The following is a 23,266-nucleotide window of genomic DNA, read 5'->3' on the forward strand; positions in this document are numbered from 1 at the left end:
TCGATCACTTCACCTTCCCACAGACAACGCCAATTGTTGAAGAACAATTGAAATGATCGAACAAGAACGAGATATCTTTGAGGGAAGAAGATGGAAGAGGGTTTGAGAGAAATGCGTGAGAATCTTTTACTGAACTCAAGAAGCAACTACAAAATCACACTCTCTACAACGAATTATCTAAACTATTTATACACATCAAGAAACTAAGCAAGTGAACAAGAGCTTCACTTCTTGATCAGTTACAACCGCTATGAACTAACATCAAACGGCTAGTAGCCGTTGAATCAGCTCGTAATTGATAACTGCCTTAACGGCTACTTTCCTTTCTCCTTGATCAAGCCTTCTACTTACTCCTTGATCAAGTTGCAGCTCTACCGTAGCTTATGCCTTGATCAGCCAATAATGCCAACAGGGACTATGCGTTCTTGAATCACATAAAGATAATCATGCTTAGTCCCACAACATGAATACAACTATCACACATTGTGAATTATGTATGGAAGCACTTGTATAATAGAAAACACAGAATTTACTCAAAAGAAGAAGAAGGAACAGAATCTCTTGCAAATGTGTTTCTGGAAACCCTTCGTGATTTGCTAGTTGACGAAACTAAGTTTTTTCTTGGTGTGGACGACGATGTTGAGAAAGTTCAACGAGATTTGGAAAGCATACACGCTTTGCTGATGAAAGCAGACAGATAAAGACGCGATTCTCCAACTCTCAAGGCTTACATACGCCAACTCAAAAATCTAGCCGAGATAGCTGAGAATATGCTTGAAACGTACGCGGTTGAAGTTCAATTCAAAAGGGAAGGAGGGCGGATGAGTCTCAAGAAAAAATTTCAAAGAGGTTGGAAAGGAGGCTTGTGACATAATACATGCCCTCGACAAACTAACTAAAGAGTTAAAGTCTGAGTTGGGTCAAGAAAGGTCATGGCATTCTAGGCATGAAGAGGAGCGGCAGCGTATGTTGACACAGACGTATGCTCATGAGGTTGAGCCTCATTTTGTGGGCATGGAGGAAGATATCAAGATTTTGGTATCAAAGATGAAGGATGAGAAAAGACAACGAATAGTGAAGATATGTGAGATGGGTGGTCTCGGAAAAACTACTCTTGCCAGAAAGGTGTACAACCACACAAACCTTCAATCTTATTCTCGAGCATGGGTTTGCATTACCCAACAGTTTCAACCTAAGGCCGTTTTCAGCGATATGTTGAAACAACTTGATAGCAACGTAAAGATTGATAACTTTGAAGTTCGCAATTTGGTGACAAGAATTTATAATTTTTTGGCGAAGAGGAAATGTCTTATAGTGATAGATGATGATATATGGGAAGATGATCACTGGGAAAGCATAGGACAAGCTTTCCCAGTGAATTGCAATGTGATTTTCACCACTTGTTAGGCCATCCATAATGGGGCGGACGATAGCGCGCCCGATGCATAGGGCATCGTCCGCGCCTGACAATTAGTCCGCGGACGAAGCGCGAACGATATGGCATCGTCCCCGTCATCGTCTGCCCACTGTGGGCGACGCGGCCGATGGCGCAGACGATGCAACGCGTTTTAGTTTTTTTTTTTATTTTTAAAATTCGAAAATTTTGTTATATATACCCCAGCTTCACTTTTCATTTGTAACTTTTGATTAACTTTTAAACTCTCAAATTACGCTATAAAATGGATTCCGGTGGATACTCAAGTCCTACTTTTTTTTAAATCAATAAATTTTTTGCCGTTCTTTTAGTTAATCATTGTGTTTTTTAATAAGTTTGCATTTATATATTTGAAAACATTTAAATTAAATAACAAAACAATAGTAAAATGCTTAGGGCGCGCCTTAGGGCGCCCCACTGTAGGTGGAAGGGCAGGAGAATAAAATGCTGATGTGGCGGTGCATGGGGCGGGCTTTAGGGCGCGCCTTAGGGCGCCCCATTGTGGATGGCCTTATGAGAATATTGCTAATCAACAGTCCGAACCTCACATATTGAAATTTTTGACAGAAGATGAAGGTTTGGCTTTACTTCAGAAAGTAGCAGATTTTCTTCTAGGCAGCGGCGGATCTAGGGTTTTGGTTTGGAGGTACGATAAATAATTACATATCTTCGAGTTTCAGAATCGATTAAGTATCTTCTCTTTAACATGTCATTGTTTTTTTTAAAGCTTCATTATGTAGACTTCCATTGTCAAAAATGAAAATTCTTATATTTATATACCATGGATAATATATTTAAGCTTTTATTTTTAATGATAAAACATCTTTTGGCTTATTTAAAAAGAATTTCAACAATTTTTTAAAAAAATTAAAAAGATGAGCATTAGAAATACAAAAGATAAAAATATTATGTATTACAGGATGATTAAAATACTTTACAAAAGATTTGAAAAATGATTAAAGTAATCTAAATATATTAAAAAAGATAAATACATTTAATACAGAAAAAGTAATCTAAATATATTAAAAAAGAAAATAAATACAAAAAAAAGTTTAAAATACAGAAATTTAAAAAGAAATAAGCTTGAAAATAGTGAAAAGATAAGGAAATTAAATATATTATATAAAATAAAAAAAATGTTATATAAGAAATTAAAGGCATTAAATATAATGCATTAGGAATAATAAAAGGTAAAGAAAACGGATAAATCAAAGAGGGGAAGAGAAAATTATGAAACGGGCTTGAGGAGACTAGAACTTGGGCTTGGCCGGAGAAACCCAGAGCATTCTACCGCTAGGCCATCAACTACAATTGGATATAACTGAATCCTATATAGTATTAATTCAAATTTTTGGGGGTACAACTGTACCCCCCTTGTTCCCATGTAGATTCGCCGGTGCTTCCAGGACAGTATATTTCTATTTCTGTCCAGTCTCTTGTTTTATTGATGTTTCAATTTCGTAATTTCTTTAGAAATTTAGAGTGTAGATCAAATGATCTCTAAGATGACAAACTTTAATTGAAATTTGTTATATTTCCTTTTAACTTTAAAGTTAGAGCTTTTCAAATGTTTCGGTGTAATTTGGATTTAGGTGCAAGAATTTCAAATTTTTTACTCTCTCCGTCCCTGAAAATTTGTCAACTATTTCCTTTTTCGTCCGTCCCTAAAAAATTGTCACATTTCACTTTTACCATTTTTGGTGGTGGACCCTACATTCTACTAACTTATTCCCACTCACATTTTATTTTAAAACGAATATATAAAAATATGACACACATATGCTACTAACTTTTTCAATTCACTTTCTATTATATTTCTTAAAACCCATGCCAGGTCAAATGGTACCAAATTTTAAGGGACGAGGGGAGTATTAGGTTTGAATTTTTGAATTAATTCTTTCCACCCAGTGGCTATTTCCAAATTTATGTGAATCCAGAAGATCAAGACAAAACAACTTTCACTTGTCTGTTTGGCACGTATGCTTATCGGAGAATGCCCTTTGGACTTTGTAACACACTTGGAACCTTCCAGAGGTGCATGATGAGCATTTTCTCCGACCTACTAGAAGAGTGTATAGAAATATTCATGGACGACTTCACTGTCTACGGGGATTCATTTGAGTCGTGCTTGGGGCATTTGGATGTTGTACTGGGGAGATGTCAAGATAAGAACCTCGTTCTCAACTTTGAGAAATGCCATTTCATGGTCCCTGAAGGCAACGTCCTAGGCCATGTTGTATCTGAGAGAGGAATTCAAGTGGACAAGGCGAAGGTGGATGTGATCTCGAAGCTGCCTTACCCTACAAATCAGAGGGAAGTAAGAGGGTTCTTAGGCCACGCTGGGTTTTACCGGAGGTTCATTAGAGATTTTGCAAAAATTACACAACCGCTTACTCGTCTCTTACAGAATGATATAGATTTCGTCTTTGACGAAGCATATCAAGGGGCTTTCCAACATTTGAAAGACAAGCTTGTATCCGCCCCAATCATCAGAGCTCCCGACTGGAATCACCCATTCGAGGTGATGTACGACGCTAGTGATTTCGCATTTGGAGCAGTTCTAGGTCAAAGGATTGACGGGAAAAGTTATGTAATTCTCTATGCCTCAAAGACTCTCAACCATACCCAGAAGAATTACGACACTATAGAGAAAGAAATGCTAGCTGTTGTGTACTCATTCGAGAAGTTTCGACCATATCTACTAGGGTCAAGGGTGATTGTGTTCACATTTCACGCAGCTATCAAATATTTTTTAGCCAAGAAGGAGTCTAAGCCGAGACTGATTCGCTGGGTCTTGTTACTTCAAGAGTTCGATTGGGAGGCCAGAGACAAGAAATGCATTGAGAACAAGGTTGCTGATCACCTAAGCATGATACTTCAGGGTGATAATGAAGAAGATATACCAGATGCGTTCCTAGAGGAACATCTGTACAATATGGTGGAATCTCCTAGACCTAACAGTTGGGTGGCAGTGTTAGCTTTAACCGGCTCAGGAGATTCAGACAAAGGAAAGTGTAAGCTTAATGCAGAACCTTGGTTTGCGGACCTGGCAAATTACTTGGTCATGGGGGAGTTGCCTAATACTCCAGAAATCTCCTAGTCCTAGAGGATGAAACTAAAGAGTATAGCCATGTATTATTTCTGGGATGACCCTTACCTCTAGAGGATGGGTTCAGATCAAGTGATAAGAAGATGTATACATGAGGGGGAGCAAAAAGATGTTTTGAATCATTGCCATGCACTAACGTGTGGTGGTCACTTTGGACCAACAAAGACAACTAGGAAAGTTTTAGGTAACGGTTTTTACTGGCCCACGTTGAATAAGGATGCTTTTGAATTCTGCCAAAGTTGCGCTAGATGCCAACAGACCGGGGGAATTTCTGCGGGGGATGAAATGCCGCAGATTCCTATAATTGTCTGTGAGATTTTTGATGTTTACGGGATGGACTTCATGGGTCTCTTCCCATCGTCATATGGGAACACCTATATACTAGTTGTGGTGGACTACCTTACCACTCTCAGGAAAATGATCAGACAGAAGTCTCGAACAGAGAAATCAAGGCTATTCTGGAGAAAACAGTGAATCCATCATGGAAAGATTGGAGTAAACGGCTCGACGATGCTTTATGGGCCTATCGAACTGCGCTCAAAACTCCTATTGGAATGTCACCATACAGGCTTATTTTTTTAAAAATGTGCCACCTCCCTGTCGAAGTTGAGCATAAAGCTTACTGGGCTGTTAAGGAGATGAATATGAAGCCCCAAGCCTGTGAGGAAGAGGGAAAACTGCAATTGCAAGAGCTGAAGGAACTTAGGCTTGAATCGTATGATGCCGCGTTGTGGTACAAAGAGAAAACCAAGTTATGGCATGAAAAAAACCTCCGAGTCAAGGAATTGCAAGTCGGTCAGAAAGTGCTCTTATTCCAATCAAGGCTCAAGCTGATGTCTGGGAAGCTAAAGTCCAAGTGGATAGGACCCTACACAATCGTTGGCCTCCGAGCAAATGGATTCGTAGAAATTCAGGGAAGCACCCCTAACTCTATCCCATTTCTTGTTATTGGTCACAGAGTCTAAGTGTTTATGGATAGTTCAGAGATGTGCGTGGTGGAAGAAATTCCACTACGCACACTCTCTATGATTGTCTAACTGGTCAGGTTGCTAGGTATTCTTCGGAACTTGCTGGGTCAGGTAGATAGGAAAGGAGATTTTAAATAATGTGAACTTGCTGTAAACTTAACCTACACACTCCCAAGAATACCTATGTATATTTTGTAAATAATGTGAATATGTCTTTTCTGAAATTCGTTATTAAAAATCCAAACAAAACAAAAAAAAATGAATTTTCCAAAATTCTTTTTGAAACATCGAGCATATCTGGACGAGCCGTTTGAAATTGAAAATATTTTGGATTTATATCCCATTGGCCAGGTGGCTCAGATGTCTTGTTTTTAGTTTAAATTTTCTCTAAGTGTGGTTATGTGAAGAGTAAATCGAGTTTCAGTGAAAAGATAAAGGGGAGTAATTTTCGGTTGAAAATTGGGGGGAAGTTTCAAAATTTCAAAATTCAAATTTAAAAAAAATAGGTTAGGAGGCGTACGGTTGCTGACTGCTTGCTTCAGCATGCAACCGTCCCTCTTCCATCTTTTCCTTTTATTTTCTATTTCCTTATTCTCCTTTTTCTTTTTCCTTTTACTTGTTTTTCCTAAAATAACTTCCCCCATTCTCTTTTAACTTCCCCCTCACATTATTTTTCTCTCACAATTCTCAAATTTTCGAAACCCTCATCTCACCTTTCCAAAATCCGTTTGTGACAGTTTCCGGCGAAACCACCCGCAACCACCACCAAACTCTAATTAAACCACCATGGAAAACCAACGACAACCACATAAGGCCCGACAGAAGAATTCCCAACCGGTCAAGTCCACGGCTGGCGAGTCGTCATCAAAACCGCCGCAGAATCCGCCAGCGAAGAAGCCATCGTCCACTCCTCAGACAGAGACAATGGCAACTTCATCGTCTCAAGCCATAACAGAGCAACCATAAACAAGGGCGACGACAACCACAATCTCCGCCGCTCCGTCTACAACCTCTGCCGCTACACCATCAACCACAGTCCCGCAACCGGTTGACGAGTCCGATCCAGACCAAATAATGAAGGAGTGTCTGAAGAAATTCGGTACAAGGGAAAAGGCTAGCGATTTGTTCACTGGAATTGCAGAAGAACTCAAGAAGGAGGAGGCCACATCAAGTCTTGCCCCGATCAATATCCCTCCACGACTTACAACTCTAACAGAGACTTCAACATGCAAAGCCATCTCAGCCCATAAAGAAACCCCCAAATCTCCTTCTGAAACCCTAATCTCAGAATACACACCTATAATACCATCCACCCAACCCGAACCCCAAATTATCACGCCTACAGTTCCACCCACTAATTCAGGGAAGTAAGAGTGGAAACAGGGGAAGGGAATGTTCGTGAAGAGGAACATGATGATGTGGAGATGGAGGGGGATAATGGAGTAGAAGTCACGGGGAAAGAGAATGAGGAAGATGGAGAGTCAGGAGGGGAGGGGAATATTAGGAATGACCAAGGCAATAGCGAGGACGGAGTGAGTGGCAGGAATGCTGAGGGTAGCGGCGATAAGACTAGTGTGGGTAATGATGAGGAAGCTGAAATTGGTGAGGAGAAGGAGAATGTTGAGGGAGAAGTCCCTGAGGAAGTGGTCGCTGAGGAAGAGGAGATCGTCAATGAGGACGATGGTGATGATGTTGAGGGAGAGAAAGATGTTTATGTGGAAGTACATGATAGAGCAGGTTTGAGTAGGTGTCGCGTCAAGCAAAGAATGTATCCTACTGATCAGGATGGAAGTCCCAGCTAAGCCTGAACCTGGTATCAAAGAAATTCCTCAACCCACTTCTACTGATTAGTATAGTGGAGGTAAGGGTCAAATCCCACAGAGATGAATGCGCTTTGGAAATTGTGGTGATATTCTGGAAGGGTTGGTTAGCTACCACGCTTAAGTTGAGATTCTACCTAGACATGAATTAAAGATGGTACTCTACTGACTAGGAGGGGTGAAAGATGATCGGCATGTAGCTGTGTACGTGAGAGTAGGGAAAATGGGTTTCAGGAAATATGTGGAAGGTACTAGGTTACTATTAATGGCTAAACGGAATATTAGAGAATAAGTGGTAGTTGGGTGGCTATTCTGTCAGATCTGTAAGGTACCAACTAAAAAGTAAAGGACAAAAGTAAAAAGTAGTTAAAAAGCAAAAGTGGTCCCAAACTTGGATGTAGATGTTATCTTCTTCAACATGAATTAAATCAGATCAACAAACTCACAATTCAGGAATGAGAATTGCATATTAACAACTTCACAAGAACAGATCTACGATTAAAACTCCAAATCTAAAGATTAACTATCGGAACTGAAATTAAGCTTACTGGGTGACATGCAAGGTGACAGAAATCACGTAAACTAGGATTTCACACTTAACCATTTCAGATCTAAAATCTAACAGCTATCTAAACTCATGAACTCAGATCTATCAATTCAGAAATGAAAACATTCTCGCAACACTTGAAAATTACCGTAACAACTAGATCTAAGCTATCTAGGCAGAAAGAAACAGAATCAAACAGGAACCGATGCACAAAAACGACTTCATATCATAAAAACGTTTGGATCACAACTAAGACTTCAAAGTAAGCAAATATTGAAAATGTAACCGATCCAACGTAAGAAAACAAAGTGCGATTAACTAAGAAAGCAAATAAAGATTGTTTTGCCACTCCGGGCGATGGAACTGCTGACAGTACACAAATCGCTGATTGGAATGAGAGAATGCGGAACTCCGACGAACTGATGAAACTCTCAGGTGACCATGGCTGTGGCAAGGAACGAGAATATGAAAGACTAGGCTGAAGGACTGATCTGCCGAGAGAGAACTACTCTAACTAAGAGTGTTTTTCCTAAAAGTCTCTTATGATCGATGATTATTTCCGCTCTCCAAGTGGCTTCCTTTTATAGGGAGGCCTGCCCTTGATTTTTAGGGTAGACTCTCTTCGCGAAATGACTCTTTCGCCCTTACTTGTGGATAATCTTCCCAACAATCCTTCTTCTCCATCTCGAGCCCTTTTGGCATGTATTTGTTAGCATAGTAACATTCTGACGCCCTTTTCACCTGAGTTGTCCGAGCTTTTCCATACTAAGTAGAAAACTTTCCCTGCACACTTTAGCAACTGTTTTGCAGATTCCAATTATGCACATCATACTGACCAGTAACCAAGGCCTAGAATACGACTTATCAAACTGCTCACACTTACCACATGCTTGTCCTCAAGCGTGAAGAACAAACAAAAAGAAATAAGTCGAATTCTAGCCTGGTTACTCCCCTGACCGACCTTATCCTAAACTAGACTCTAAATCATGACGCAAGGAAAAAACACAAAAACAACACAAACACACAAAACAAACACAAGGAACATTTAAACACATTAATCGGGCTATATTTTCAACCATCACTCCCCTTGGGATCAGGTGCAATCCGGCCTTAGACAGCCTTGAACTTCCGCCGCCCCCCATTTCCTTCCCAGTCAGTACATCTGCTCGTCAAGATCACCTAAACTTGCGGCTTAACACCAGATTCTCTCAGTCACTCATTCGTCATCGGGGATGTTAGGACTGTATTCTCTCATAGCGCTGAACCACGGATGCTTCGGACTTAGTTTTCACGTGTGGCTACTGAAGGTCTTCAAGGCTTGTAACATGGCTATTGGTTTATAGTGTTTGGGGTGGTTGTTCTTAAGGCTCTAAGGTTCAAAACTACTACTTATTTTGATGTGGGAGAACTGTGTGCATTTGAGCCTTCGGCTGATACTTCTCACGGCTGGACATTTTCTGATATTGGTCTCCAACTGGTCAGTAGCGTCTTGTGGCTTTGCCACCCTTATTCCTTCTCAAATTTTTTCGTGGTCAAGTATTTTCGGCCATTTTTTTCCATTTTTCTCCTTTCTTTTTGTGGCTTCGCCACCCTTATTCCTTCTTTTTTTTTTGGGACCTGGAATGACTCCCTGGTCGATTTTCTCCTTGTCCCTCAATTTCTTTCTCCAGTTGGTTTCTTTCTTGTATGTCATTCTGGCAAGTCGCCTCCTTGCTTTATGCCTTGCACACACACAATCCTAGTGGCTAGTGGGTTATATCTGGGTATATACGGCTAGAAAGTGGGTTCTAAGGGTGGGGTTTTTTTTTGGGGGGGGGGGGGGGGTTTCCTATTGCCTTCAGTCTTGCTACACGTGGTCACTTTACCCTAGGCATCTTGTGGTAGCCACTCTTTTCTTTTCTGAATTGGTGGAAAGTGGTTCCACTTTAGGCTTTTAACTCACATTTTAAGAGGGCTTTTGTGTTTGGCTCTAAAGATGGGCTTTTCTCTCATACTCGCATCATCTATACTGACTTGGAGATACTAAGGGGTGGTTTCCATTTTCCAGCATGTCTTATCTCTTTCAATTCCCCTCACCATCAGCTCGAGACAGTTGAGTTTTAAGCCCAATCAACACGTATAACAGACCTAAAAACTAGACCTAGAAAGACACTAACACAAACACTAAACACAATATATACATATGTCATACTGACCATTGTATCCCCCCTCCCACTTCACAAGTGTCTGCCCTCAGATAAGGCAGTGAAGTGGAAAAGGTAATGGCTAGTATGACTGACACATAGTACCAAATAAGAAAACACATGCTGTTTCTAAAACCTTCTCACACTTAGACTATATAATAGGCTAAGTGGGAGAGTTTAAAACCTAACAGAACCCAACAAACACAAACACATATGTACAAAAACTCCTCACACTTAGGCTACGCAGTAGGCTAAGTGTGAGCTAACATGCACTCAAAAATAAAACATATAAACAAAAACACATGTGCCAAAATAGCAAACCCTTAACTTCTCACACTAAGACTATTGAATAGACTAAGTGTTATGAATGGGGTTTGCTCACATACTACACAGCTTATACTACCTAAAAGCACTAGAAAAACAAATAAAATACGAAAACTAAAATTGAAAAGAAAAAGAAAACTAACTGGTCAGGTGGGGTGGTGGTCACATGTTTCTCCTGCTCCTCCGCCGGGCAGGGGCTGGTGCAGGTGGTTCTTCTGACTCCTCTCTCTCGGATTCAGATTCGCTTCCCTCGGATTCTGCCTGTTCCCCGACACCTTCCTCCTCTGCTGCTTCTTCTTCTATCTCGGCTACCCTTGGTTCATCAGTCTGGCCTCCGTGGCCACTCGTTCCAACTCCTCGCACTAACTTCCCTGCCACTAACTCCTTCAGAATTCCTTCCATTACACTTGTCAGGCGAGTCAACTCCGCCTTAGCTTGCCGATTTTTCTCCGCTAGCTCTTCCACTGCTTTCTCCAATCTTTCTTGCCTCTGCGCTTGAGCTTGTGTTCCCTGGCTTGCTGCAGCTCTTCCAGCTGGAATAGCTTCTTCTCCCATAGCGTAGAAACGCGGGACTCCCTGCCTCATGTAAACAGTATTCGTTCGGACAAAGAATGGTGTATCAAACAGACCAGGGGGGTCCACCATGATTATGGGGGATAAGCCTTCGGCCTCCGAGATGATGATGTTGTTTCTTACGAATGCTCCCAAGATATGGCAGAGGGAGAGGTTTCTCGTAGGATGGGTGGCAATGAGATGGTACTGGTAAGCTGTCCAGAATCTCAGATGTATTTTCCTCCCGCGTTTGGCGCACCAAAGGAGGTATAGCTCTGTCATTGATGTTCGGACGGCTGAATTCGATTGCCCCAGCAAGTTGAAATCCAGGTGGAGTTGTACCAGGCGTAAGATTGGGTTGTTGAAGTGGATGGAGCGAGAGATAGTGGATGCAAACTGCCCAGCGGCCGGGTGAGTTAATTCCTCCCATGCCTCCTGGGGCTCGAAGCTTACGTGCCTACGGGGAATCCCCCGTTCCCTGCTCCTCCACTCCGGCCCTATGGCCTCCTCCAGACTACACATCCCCAATCTTACTGTCCACTCTATCAAACTCATGCTTATCTCCCCTCCAAACAACCTAAATCTTATAGAATCCTCGTCCAAGTCTGTGGTGACCCTAAATCTGAATGTAGTAAAGAATTCTTTCGCTAGCCTAACAGGGATATTCAGATCCCTATTCTCCAATAACCACTCGAATCCTAACGCAGGAACATTAGACAGAAAAGATTCACCGGCATCTAACTCATCGAGGGAAGGAAAATGGAGTACCTTTCCACACTTAATTTTCTTACTCCCGTCATCCTTATCCTTGAAAGCATCTTGTAGCTTTTTAGAGTCGAACAACTTCATCTCCTCCACCAGCTCATCAGTGAGCTCCACTGTCCAACGTCTATACTTCAATCTCTCCACCTGGGGATGTACTAGTTCCCGATGGTTCAGTGGAAGCTGCTGTTCAATATACACTTCATCCTCCAGGGAGACGTCGCTGTCGGATGTCTCCTCTTCACTAGCAGCATAGTCGTTGTCGTTTGTCTCCTGACGGTGCGGTGGGGTTCTCTGAACTGGGTCTGTGATGACGATGCCTATGTTCACTGTGCGCTGCTTCTTGGTGCTTGGATTTCTCTTAACATGGAATTTCCCCTTTCGTTTCCTCTCTTCTTGGCATTTGTCCTCATCATGATTATCCTCGTCTTCGGGTTTCTTCTCAGCTTTTGTTGAAGGCTGGTCCTGGGCAGGAAGGTTGGTGTCTACACGGATGTGGGTACTTTCCTCTCTTGGCTCGTCCTGACCGACTGGTGCAGATGCGAGGTCCAGCCCCTCAGCCATCTGCTCAGTCTCTTCGCCCTGGTCACTCAACGTTGGGGAGACCACTTCGGTTGCCATCGCAGTATCCTCCAAGTCAGTAGCTGATAAGGACTCCTCCCCAGGTTTTGTGGGAGTGGTCCGTTCCTCTTCACTTAAAACCTCCACTAGATCTGCTGCCATGTTCGCCTTCGCCTTGCTAGATGCCCACCTTCCTAGACATCTTCGCTCTTCAACACCAACTTCCGCTTGACGGCCTCCGGTTTTATCACTGGAGGTGCCACTGGTTCTGGTACCTCTGTTCTTGCTACTATTTTCTCTTCCTCAATCTGCGCATCACTCCCCCCCGTCTCTGTCTGGGGAGTTATTGAATCTGTCCCTCATTCTCTCTGTCTCTCATCCACCTCTTCTTCTTCATCTACTGGCTTGTTCCCTGCACTAACTTCTTCACCCTCACCTACTGCCCTTGATGCGAGGTCTAGATCCTCAGCCATCGTGGCAGTGCCATCTTCCATCCTGGTCACCTCGTTCAGAAGCGCCTCAAACTCCTCATCAGTCATAAGGCCTTTCTTTCTGGCCGTTTCGTTCATATCTATCTCCTCCCTTTCCATTTCTTGGGGAACGGGTTCCGCTACCGGTGTTCTCTCCAATTCATCTTCTTCTTCCCGGCTCTTCTGCTCCTCGCTTGCTTTCCCTTCGTCTTCCTCTAGGTCAGAGTCATAATAGGCAGAAAGAGGGTCAACATCCATTGGTTCGATTTGTTGGCGAGTTGGGGAGGGTTTTGAGGATTCTGATGGTGCGGTCGTCGAGGGAGATTTCTTTTCTGGTGGGATTGTTGAGGAAGTCGGAATGGAAATCGGTGGGTGCACTGTGGGTTGAACATTTGTTTCTAGGGTAGGTACTATCGGGGTTCCTCAGGTCATGCTTGATCCGCCTCCGATTTAGCTAAAATCCGCCAACGCAGCCGCCCAATCTTTATTTGGGTCCTGCTGCCTGAGGAACTCCGCCAGTTCGTTCAAGGGAATCATCGCCGGAGCCTGAGGAATCGGCTCTTGTGGTTGCGGTTGTGGGTTTGGCGGCCGCTCTTCAGTCGGCGGTTGTATTTCTGGGGTTTCATCTCGGAGATTTGAAGAGGGTCTCACCGAGGCTCGTTTGTTGGCCGCTTTCTTTAAATCAACTTGTGGGGGAAGTGTATCTGCGGGTAGAAGGTTTTTTGCAGCATCCCCCTCTTTTTCTAATTCACCATCTGAGAATTCCTCTGTACTGGCTGGTAGTTGAGCCCTTACGGCTCTAATAAATTCTGATTTCTGACAAAAGTTCATAATTGCTTTTTCTATCTCTTCATCAGTCAACCCTTGGCTGCTGATCAGATCGCACCATGCAGCCGCTTCTACATCAGCCTGCTCATACACATCCAACGCTTGGAGTTTTTCCTGCAATAATTCGGTCTCAAGAAAATCTTGGACTAGGGGGTCAATTACATCAACATAGCATAGATTTTCAGAATCGATAGGTTTTTTCATGGCCTCATTGATATCAAATGTGAATTTCTCCCCATGAAAATCAATGCAAATTGCCCCCTCAGCCATGTCCACGATTGTCGTAGCTCTTCTAAAAAACGGTCTCCCTAACAATATACCGCTAGACTCCCTAGCTTCAAACTCACTCATCTTGATCACATAAAAGTCAGCAGGGTAAGTAAAATTATGCACTCTCACCAACACATTTTCCAACACACCCTTAGGATTTATGCATGACCTATCAGCCAGTTGGATTAATACCCTAGTGCTCGATAACGTTACTCCCTTCAGCCGATTATAAACTGACAATGGCATAACATTTATAGAAGCTCCCAGATCACACATTGCATGCTCGATTTTTACATCTCCTATAGTTATAGGCAAAGTGAACATACCTGGATCGACTCTCTTGGGCGGTAGCTTTTCCTGCACAATCGCTGACGCTATCCCTTCCACCATGATCTTTCCATCCTCCTGGGCTTTCCCGGCTATGAATTCTTTGATAAATTTCCCAAGCGGGGGTAGCTTCACGGCCTGGAGGAATGGTATGGTGACATCCAGCTTCCCAAAAATCGATAGGTAATCGACTGGGTTCTCTTTCTTCCTCTTAGTCACGAAACGGTAAGGGAATGGTTTTCTTCCTTTCGCCTCATCTACCGGTGCTTCCTCAGCCGTTCCAGAGTCTTTCTTGGGCACATTCTGAGCTGGAGCTTTTTTCATGGGTTCTGTTTCTTTAGGAAGGTCTTCCCTGGGCAGCATGCCTTTGGTTTCATCTTTTTCCAATGGCGCTTCATCCAAAAAGAACGGATCCTGTATCTGAGGTAGGGGTCGGTTTAGCTCTTTTTCCGAGATGATGTCTTTCAGCAACTTAGTCCCACTACGCTCTCCACTGGTTTTCTTTGGTTGGGGTCCATCATAGGCGGTACCGGACCGCAAGGTGACCTTACTCACGTTTGCCTTCTTAGGCACATGGACTGTATATGGGAGTTTCCCTGAGTTGCCCTTCATTTCACCCGTTGAACTCGCCAGCTGAGCCAACTGCTTATTCATCATGTCTATGTTCGCCTTATGCTCCTTCTGGGCATTCTGCATCCCCTGCACTACTTCATTATTGGACTGCAACTCACCCTTGATACTTTGCTGCGAAGCGAGCAATTCTCCCATCATGTCCTCCATAGATCTCCTTGACCTATTAGGATATTGGGACTGATTTGGCCCTTGGTGCTGGTTATACTAGGGGTTTTGGTTGGGTGGGTAATTTTGGAAGTTTTGCTGGTTCTGGTTAGGTGGGTAGTGATTATACTGGCCAGGAGGGTTGTACTGGTCTTGGTGATATTGATTCTAGTTTTGGGCTTGGAAATGGTTATAGTTTTGGAACTGGTTTTGGTTCTGCTGATGTTGGGAACCTTGATTATGCTGACTCTGGTAATTTTGGAAGTTTCTCTGGTGGGATGGTACATAGACAGAGTTTGAGTTTTGGTTCTGTGGGTTCTGGTTATGGGGTGTTTGGTTCCTTCCTGACCAGTTGAATTGGTGGTCTGGATTTGCTTGGCCACGGTTGGGATTCTGGTTCGGGTGAAAGTTGTAATGGTTTTGGCCTTGACCCTGGCCCTGATTTTGGTTCCCATCTCCTCATCGAAAATTTGGATGGTCCTTCCATGGTGCATCCTGCTGTCTCCCTTGGATCCAATTCCCACTAGAGTTATAGTACCCTGCATCATTGACTTGCTCCATGTTGACGAAGGCATTAGGCTGATCATAGCCCGGTCCTTGATTTCCCTGCTCTGCACCCTTGTAGCTCCTAGTTGGAGAAGATGGTGTTGCGTTCTTCTCGATAGCGCTTAGTAGCGTCTTCTTCAACTCTTCAGTTTTCAAGTCCATTTTATGCTCTATCTTCTGCTCCTGATCAGTAGATGAAGCACTCGCAATCCTTTCTCTGCTGTACCCATCTCTTGAATTGTCGTACTCCTTCTTTGCGCTCAAGAGTTTGCCTAGGACCTTTTTCGCTTCACTGACCCTTAATTGCGTGAAACTTCCTCCTGACAAGGAGTTTGCCATGTCTTTTGTTGCCTTGTTCATCCCCTCATAAAAGGTATGATGTATCTATATATCGGCCATACGATGGTTCGGACATGCATTCAAAAGACTCATATACTTTGCCCAATAATCACTCAAGGGTTCATCGAAACATTGCTTCACACTGGTTATCTCTCTCTTCAGCGCACTCGTCTTAGATGACGGAAAAAATTCACCTAAGAAGGATGACTTGAAATCGGCCCAACTCTCAATGGAGTCGGGTGGCAGGCGCATGAACCTGTGTTGGCTTCCCCTTTAAGGATGAACGACAGAGCCTTCAATCTGTAGTCATCCTCGGTGGCTCCCGCTGGTCTTCTCTGTGCCCTACAAATCTTGCAGAACTCATGAAGAAACTCGTAGGGTCCTTCATAGCTCTTCCCACAGTACGTGGGTAGAATCACAACAACATGGGGCTTCACATCGCAAGCTGTCTGCCCCGGGGTGACTACTATAGCTTGCGGTGGTTCTCCTTCGGTATGTGCGTTTAGCGTCCCTATCTCCGGGTCTTCATCTATATGGGCAGCCATTATCTTTGGGTTACCCTCCAATAGTGGTACCTGTTCTGGCATTCCTCCTTCTATGGTGTCTTGCTCTTCGTCACTACTCGTGCCTAGGTCAGACAGGGCTGTCGACAGGCCAGAACGAGTGGTCACGAGTATGGTTCCTCGTTGGAGTATCTTCGGTCTCCACTGGTCAGGAGCCGAACTGCTTCTCATAAACTGAAAGAAAAAGAAAATAGAAAAGTTATACAAAATATGTACGCCAAAGTATCACACACAAGAACAGTAAATAACGCCATTCATCCCCGGCAACGACGCCATTTTGATAGAGCAGGTTTGAGCAGGTGTCGCGTCAAGCAAAGGATGTATCCTACTGATCAGGATGGAAGTCCCAGCTAAGCCTGAACCTGGTATCAAAGAAATTCCTCAACCCACTTCTACTGATTAGTATAGTGGAGGTAAGGGTCGAATCCCACAGAGATGAATGCGTTTTGGAAATTGTGGTGATATTTTGGAAGGGTTGGTTAGCTACCACGCTTGGGTTGAGATTCTACCTAGACAAGAATTAAAGATGGTACTCTACTGACTAGGAGGAGTGAAAGATGATCGGCATGTAGCTGTGTATGTGAGAGTAGGGAACATGGGTTTCAGGAAATATGTGGAAGGTACTGGGTTACTATTAATGGCTAAACGGAATATCAGAGAATAAGTGGTAGTTGGGTGGCTATTCTGTCAGATCTGTAAGGTACCAGCTGAAAAGTAAAGGACAAAAGTAAAAATTAGTTAAAAAACAAAAGTGATCCCAAACTTGGATGCAGATGTTATCTTCTTCAACATGAATTAAATCAGATCAACAAACTCACAATTCAGGAACGAGAATTGCATATTAACAACTTCACAAAAACAGATCTATGATTAAAACTCCAAATCTAAAGATTAACTATCGGAACTGAAATTAAGCTTACTGGGTGACATGCAAGGTGGCAGAAATCACGTAAACTAGGCTTTCACACTTAACCATTTCAGATCTAAAATCTAACAGCTATCTAAACTCATGAACTCAGATCTATCAATTCGGAAATGAAAACATGCTCGCAACACTTGAAAATTACCGTAACGACTTCATATCATAAAAACGTTTGGATCACAACTAAGACTTCAAAGTAAGCAAATATTGAAAATGTAACCGATCCAACGTAAGAAAACAAAGTGCAATTAACTAGGAAAGCAAATAAAGATTGTTTTGCCACTCCGGGCGATGGAACTGCTGACACTACACAACTCACTGACTGGAATGAGAGAATGCGGAACTCCGATGAACTGATGAAACTCTCATGTGTCCATGGCTGTGGCGAGGAACGAGAATATGAAAGACTAGGCTGAAGGACTGATCTGCCGAGAGAGAACTACTCTAACTAAGATTGTTTTTCCTAAAAGTTCCTTATGATCGATGATTATTTCCTCTCTCCAAGTGGCTTCCTTTTATAGGGAGGCCTGCCCTTGATTTTTAGGGTAGACTCTCTTCGTGAAATGACTCTTTTGCCCTTACTTGTGGCTGATCTTCCCAGCAATCCTTCTTCTCCATCTCGGGCCCTTTTGGCATGTATACTGGTCAGCATAGTAACATTCTGACGCCCTTTTCACTTGAGTTGTCCGAGCTTTTCCATACTGACTAGAACACTTTCCCTGCATACTTTAGCAACTGTTTTGCAGATATATTCCAATTATGCACATCATACTGACCAGTAACCAAGGCCTAGAATACGACTTATCAGTACACAACCCCAAAGTTTCTGGAGGGTTGAAAGATATTGTCATACTGGAGGATGGGCCGGAGTCAGAGGAGGGACTGGCCGATGAGAGGACAACAAGGATGAATACTAGGCAGAGTAGGAAACTGGAAGGAACCAGACAACTATTATGGCGAGGCGTTTGCAGTTAGTGGATCCAGAGGGCGAGGAAGAAACAGGGGATGATATCCCCAACACCCAGGAGATTCCAGAGAAAACAGGGGAGGACATTCCCCAGGCCCAGGAGAACCCTGTCGAGACATAGGAGTTCTATCCTGAGGCCGTAGAGAAGCGATATGCCGACGAGAGGGAACGCAAGGGAAAACAGGAGGCTAAGCCTCAAAAAAAGAAGCAGAGGCAAGCTTCCGCAACCTTGGTAATCCAGGAAGTGTCTCTGGAGCCCATCAGAGTACCCTTTTCCCAACTGACAAAGGAGGCTGAAGATAGTGATGAAGGGAATGAGGAAGTGGAGAAACAGCAGGAGGAGGAGCCGGTGTACGAGCCAATGGAGGTGTTGGTGACGAAAAAGATGCTAGAAGCCATGGTCAAATTCGAGGACCTCAAACTGGCTTTGACTTGTAAAGGACGCACTTTGAAGGGGAAGCTCGCAAAATCTAGAAAGATGTACGACCCCCATCCCTCCAAGAGATCGGGTCGGAGGAAGAATTCTTAAAATACATTCGCGCCATAGTTTTTGAGTGGCTGCTGGATCATTGCACGACAGAGGTGCCAATTGCATTGGCGAAGAAATTCTTCACCTCTTTCAAGTTCAAGTCCACCATGGACCCCGACGCCGACTCTATCAGTTTCCGCCTCTTTAACGAAGACTTGGTGATGAGCATACGAGAATGGTCCCTGCGGATGAGGTTGTTTACTCTAGAAGAAGATGATGAGCTGATCTGGAATGAGAGAGAGATAGGGCCCCCGAAGAAAACTGAAGGTTTTGACATGAAGACGGCCTGGGAACTTAATACCCGCAAGCGCGGAGGGAAATTCAAGACGAGTTCGTCAAAGGGATACCACATTGCCAACCCGATCCTCCGTTTTGCGCAGGTCTTCCTTGTGTATAATCTGCTAGGTCAGATAAGCACCACCCTCACTACTCCAGAACTCTACTTTACCTGGTGCATGCTGAAAGGTGTAAAGGTCCACCTTGGATATTGGCTAGCCCAGGCATGCAACTCGATGACTAGCCACATTGTCCGCCATCTCTACACTTGCCACCTCCTTGGTGCTTACCTCAGGAGAAATGTGAGCATGAACGTGGCGAAGTCAATGTCCAACCTTCAGATGAGTGACGCCCCTGAGCTATTTAACATGGCGTTCTTGTTCAACAAGGGATTCTTACAGATGAAGGATGGCGAGATCGTATTTTACGAAGTGGGCATGTCCGATGTGGTGACTGTGAAGAGAGAACTGGAGGATGCCGAGATGCCGACTATTGACAAGTGTGAGGAATGGAGGCGTGAGAGAGGAGAGCTCCGGTAAACTCATCTATTGTGGAGATCAAGGGGGCCATGCAAGTTCAGAATGGGCAGATGGCTGAAGCCATCAATGTAATGATAAGGATGATCGGCTCGATGGAGATGAGATTCCCCCAGGCCCAGCAGATGATACCTCCCAAACCCAGCAGCGAGCCTAAACAGCTAGGCTCAGAACCTCCTCTCTCAAGAAAGCTGCCGGTAATCCAGCAAGTACCCCGACCAAGAAAAGGAAGAAAGTGATGACCAACTCCAACACCGTATCAGTCAAGAAGAACGTACCAAAGCAAACTGAGAAGGAAACAGAGGAACCTACCCCTTTGTTTCCTAAGAAAGTGAAAGTTGATGGCCCGAAGCAAGTCTCCCAGAAGCCTGGCTCCCAAGGGAGCCAGAAGCAAAATTAAACCCCCAGCACCAAGTAATTTTTACGTTTCTATTATTTTCTTGTAAGTATTTGTTTCGCATGCTTATTTGTTTTCTTGTATGTTTTGTTGTGTCTGTATATATGTGTGTTTTGTGTCTTCTCCCACTTAGCTCAATTCTTAGTCTAAGTGTGAGAAGTTTTTGTTAATTAAGCATGTTTTTGGTTTCTGTTATTTTTCTATGAGAAGTTTGTGTTGTATATATGTTTTATTGGTTGGTTGTTCTGTTTCTTCTCCCACTTAGCCCAATTCTTGGTCTAAGTGTGAGAAGTTTATGTTTTCTTTGTGTCTTTAGGGTCGGTCAATATGTGTGCACTAACTGCCCTGATTTCCACTACATCCAAAATGCTTGGGGACGACAACGATGAAGTGGGAGGGGGGATGAGCTAGCTCAGTTAGTTAAAGCATGTATATATGTTGGTTATGTTAGAGTTTGTATACTAGAAATCACCTTTCGAGTGATTGAATACTGTAAAACTCTATAAGCTATTTTCCAATAAATAAAACAGATTATTTTTATCATAATGTTGTTATGTTTTACATTTAATGGTTGTTTATTGCATATTTAAATGTATAAGAACGTAACAAAGTCTGAGTCTTTGTTCTAGTAGACCGGTTGTGGGAGTCGTCCAATTTAAGGTAACACGGTCAGTTCTGAACAAAGAAAAAGTAGAATTTCACAACCCAGATAGGCCTAGACTACCTATCGTGAAAGGTTGCAATGTCAGTCCGATTATTTCTAAGCCTTATTGAAATAAGATGACGTTGGTGTGGTATAGCACTGAATGGATCTAACAGCAAGACGTGTCTTTATGCTATCTACTGAAAGACGAGGTCTTGATAATTAATTTCTTAATCAATGTACGTTAGCATTGAGCATACGATATTGAGTATCTACTACTTTGACTTACCAAAGGTGCGGGTTTTTCGTCACCCAACGATCCAGGTATATTGGGTAGTGGTGATCATTATCTAGCGGTGCTAGGATTGCTATTATGTTGAATCGTGCGCGAGGAGAGTCTCGTTTGATAACATCCACAAGAGGAGCTCGAAATAAGGTTTTATTATTCGGAACCTAGCTAGTTGGAGTTTAATTACTCTATGAATAATAAATAAGAGTTTCTTGCTAAGTCCACTCTTGGAGAATAAAATATTTTATTAATTAAGTCCATAGCAGACATTAATTAATTAATGGATGTTTCTATCTTAAGCGCGGGAAATGAATTAAATGCAATTAAAGGAAACCCGGAATACTTGTAATTTCAGATTTGGAAAGGCAGTGCAATATTACTTCTATAGTGGCTGCTTGTAATATTCCAATATAAGCTTGTATTAAATTGTGGGTTCAATTTAATTAGTAAAAAGCTAATTGGGTGAGGCCTGATCTAAATTCTTCCTTAGATCCCTTACTGGACCCAATATGTGACTTAATATAAATAGGAGAATAAAGGAGACAGAAAATAACAATTATTATTGCTCAGAATTTTCGTCCCCCTCAGAGAAAGAGAGAGTTCGAAATTTTGCCTCCTCCGTGAGCTGAGTTCTGTCTTTGTTATTCAAGCCCTAGTACGCTGGTGAGATTTGCCCACACAAATATCAGTGTACAGTCCGAGACACCAGTCAGAAGATCCAAGGTCGAGTATTGAGGATCTTCACGTGGAGACAGAGCAAGCCATCATCGATTCTTGATTGAATCAACGAGGTAAATTGGCCAATTCCGTAGTAAGCATGTTTTAGGGATTTTATATGCTAAAGCATGTTTTAATTCAAGTTATGAGCATGATACATATGATAATTACGCGAATAGAATTTGTCTAAATAATCTGCTAAGTAGATCAAATTGATGTGATCGGATTTTATGAACACTTCCGCTGCCAACCCCTTCAGGTTTTTGAGTTAGTTTTTTAGTTAGTAGAGTTTCACTTTTTTTAGGACTCTGTGTTTAAGTATAAACTGACAAAATTGAAAGCAAGATTCCCTTAGTGAGAGTGATCAAAGAGAGAATGCATGTCAATTTTGAGAAGTAAGAACGATAGAAAGGCCTTAATTTGATTTAGTTGTGAAGCCTTCTAAAAGTGAGTTAAAACCTAGAGTAGAACACTTTCTACTAAACAGGAAAAAGGGAGGTTGCCACTTAATGCTTAGGGGAAAATGACATAGGGGAGTAAGGACTAAAGGCAATAAGAGAAACCAGTTGAGCTTAAATCTTTAGAATCTACTAGACCCACCTCATTGTAAGGGCACCCCTAGCGAGCAAAGTTGAGCCTGTTCAGATTTGTCCTTTCTTTTGGCACCTTAACTTCCATATCATGTGAAAAAGGGGGCGGAGTGGGGAAAATTCACCATTCGGGGTAGAAGAGAGGTGAGAAACTCCTCTTCTTTTCAGTCTTTGTTCTTCTCATTCCTTTTGTATCGTTATGGCTTGCTCAAGTTAAATCATTGAACTGATCCAGCTGGCCTATGCGTGCCTTCTACCTGCAAAATGGCGGTGAGTGGATCCACTGGAAACTCAGGCTAATCAACTCGACTTAGATTCGACTTGAGTGAGATGAACCTAGGATCTAAAAAAAAGGTGTTCTCAAAACCTTAACCCACAATACTATTAACTAGTATAGGGAAGTAAGGATCGGTCCCACAGAGATGATGTGTTTAACATTTGTTGTTGGAAACAGAATAGGAATAGCTGCGGCCACACTTTCTAGGGGGTGGGTTAAGTTAAACTCTTTGACTTGAGAAACTAAACTAATTAAACTGATCAACTTACTATACGAAACTAAAACTACTTGATCAACTCAACTAAACTTTCCATAAATGGACAAACAACATAAACGGGGGACTGTCAGTCCCCTGCAAAGTGTACGATAAAGTAAATTTTTTTTAACAACTTCATCTTCTTCACCGAATCAACATGAAAAACAGAGTAAAAAGCAGATCTGAAAAGCTACGAAAGACGAAACATCATAACAACTTGTAACCTTGGATCTACTCCTAAAATCTAAACTACGACTACGTAAATAGTAAACTAAACCATGATCATGCAGAAATGAAAGCGCATCTAATAGATCTAAACATTATATTCATGATTTTCTTCACAACTAGACAAAAAATAAATGCAAAACTCAGATCTAACCAAATCATAACACGAGACCAAACATTTTGAGACAAGACATGTGACATCAAACGAAAATCAAAACAGATCAGAAATACCATGCATGAAAACAGAACACATCAGCTGGA

The 23,266-nt window shown here is 42.7% G+C and overlaps 1 protein-coding gene across 1 annotated transcript; it reads left to right on the forward strand.

Moving 5' to 3' along the window:
* Nucleotides 1-966: 966 nt before the first annotated feature.
* LOC121796878 (probable disease resistance protein At1g58390) lies at nt 967-1,407 on the forward strand. The gene has a single exon (XM_042195649.1). The coding sequence runs from the start codon at nt 967-969 to the stop codon at nt 1,405-1,407; it is 441 nt and encodes a 146-aa protein (XP_042051583.1).
* Nucleotides 1,408-23,266: the final 21,859 nt, after the last annotated feature.

This window comes from Salvia splendens, chromosome 3, assembly GCF_004379255.2.
Source record: "Salvia splendens isolate huo1 chromosome 3, SspV2, whole genome shotgun sequence".
NCBI lineage: Eukaryota > Viridiplantae > Streptophyta > Magnoliopsida > Lamiales > Lamiaceae > Salvia > Salvia splendens.

Bases quoted from the DNA above. Each gene is read 5' to 3' on its own strand.
- LOC121796878 (XM_042195649.1), top strand. From the start codon at position 967: ATGTTGACACAGACGTATGCTCATGAGGTTGAGCCTCATTTTGTGGGC.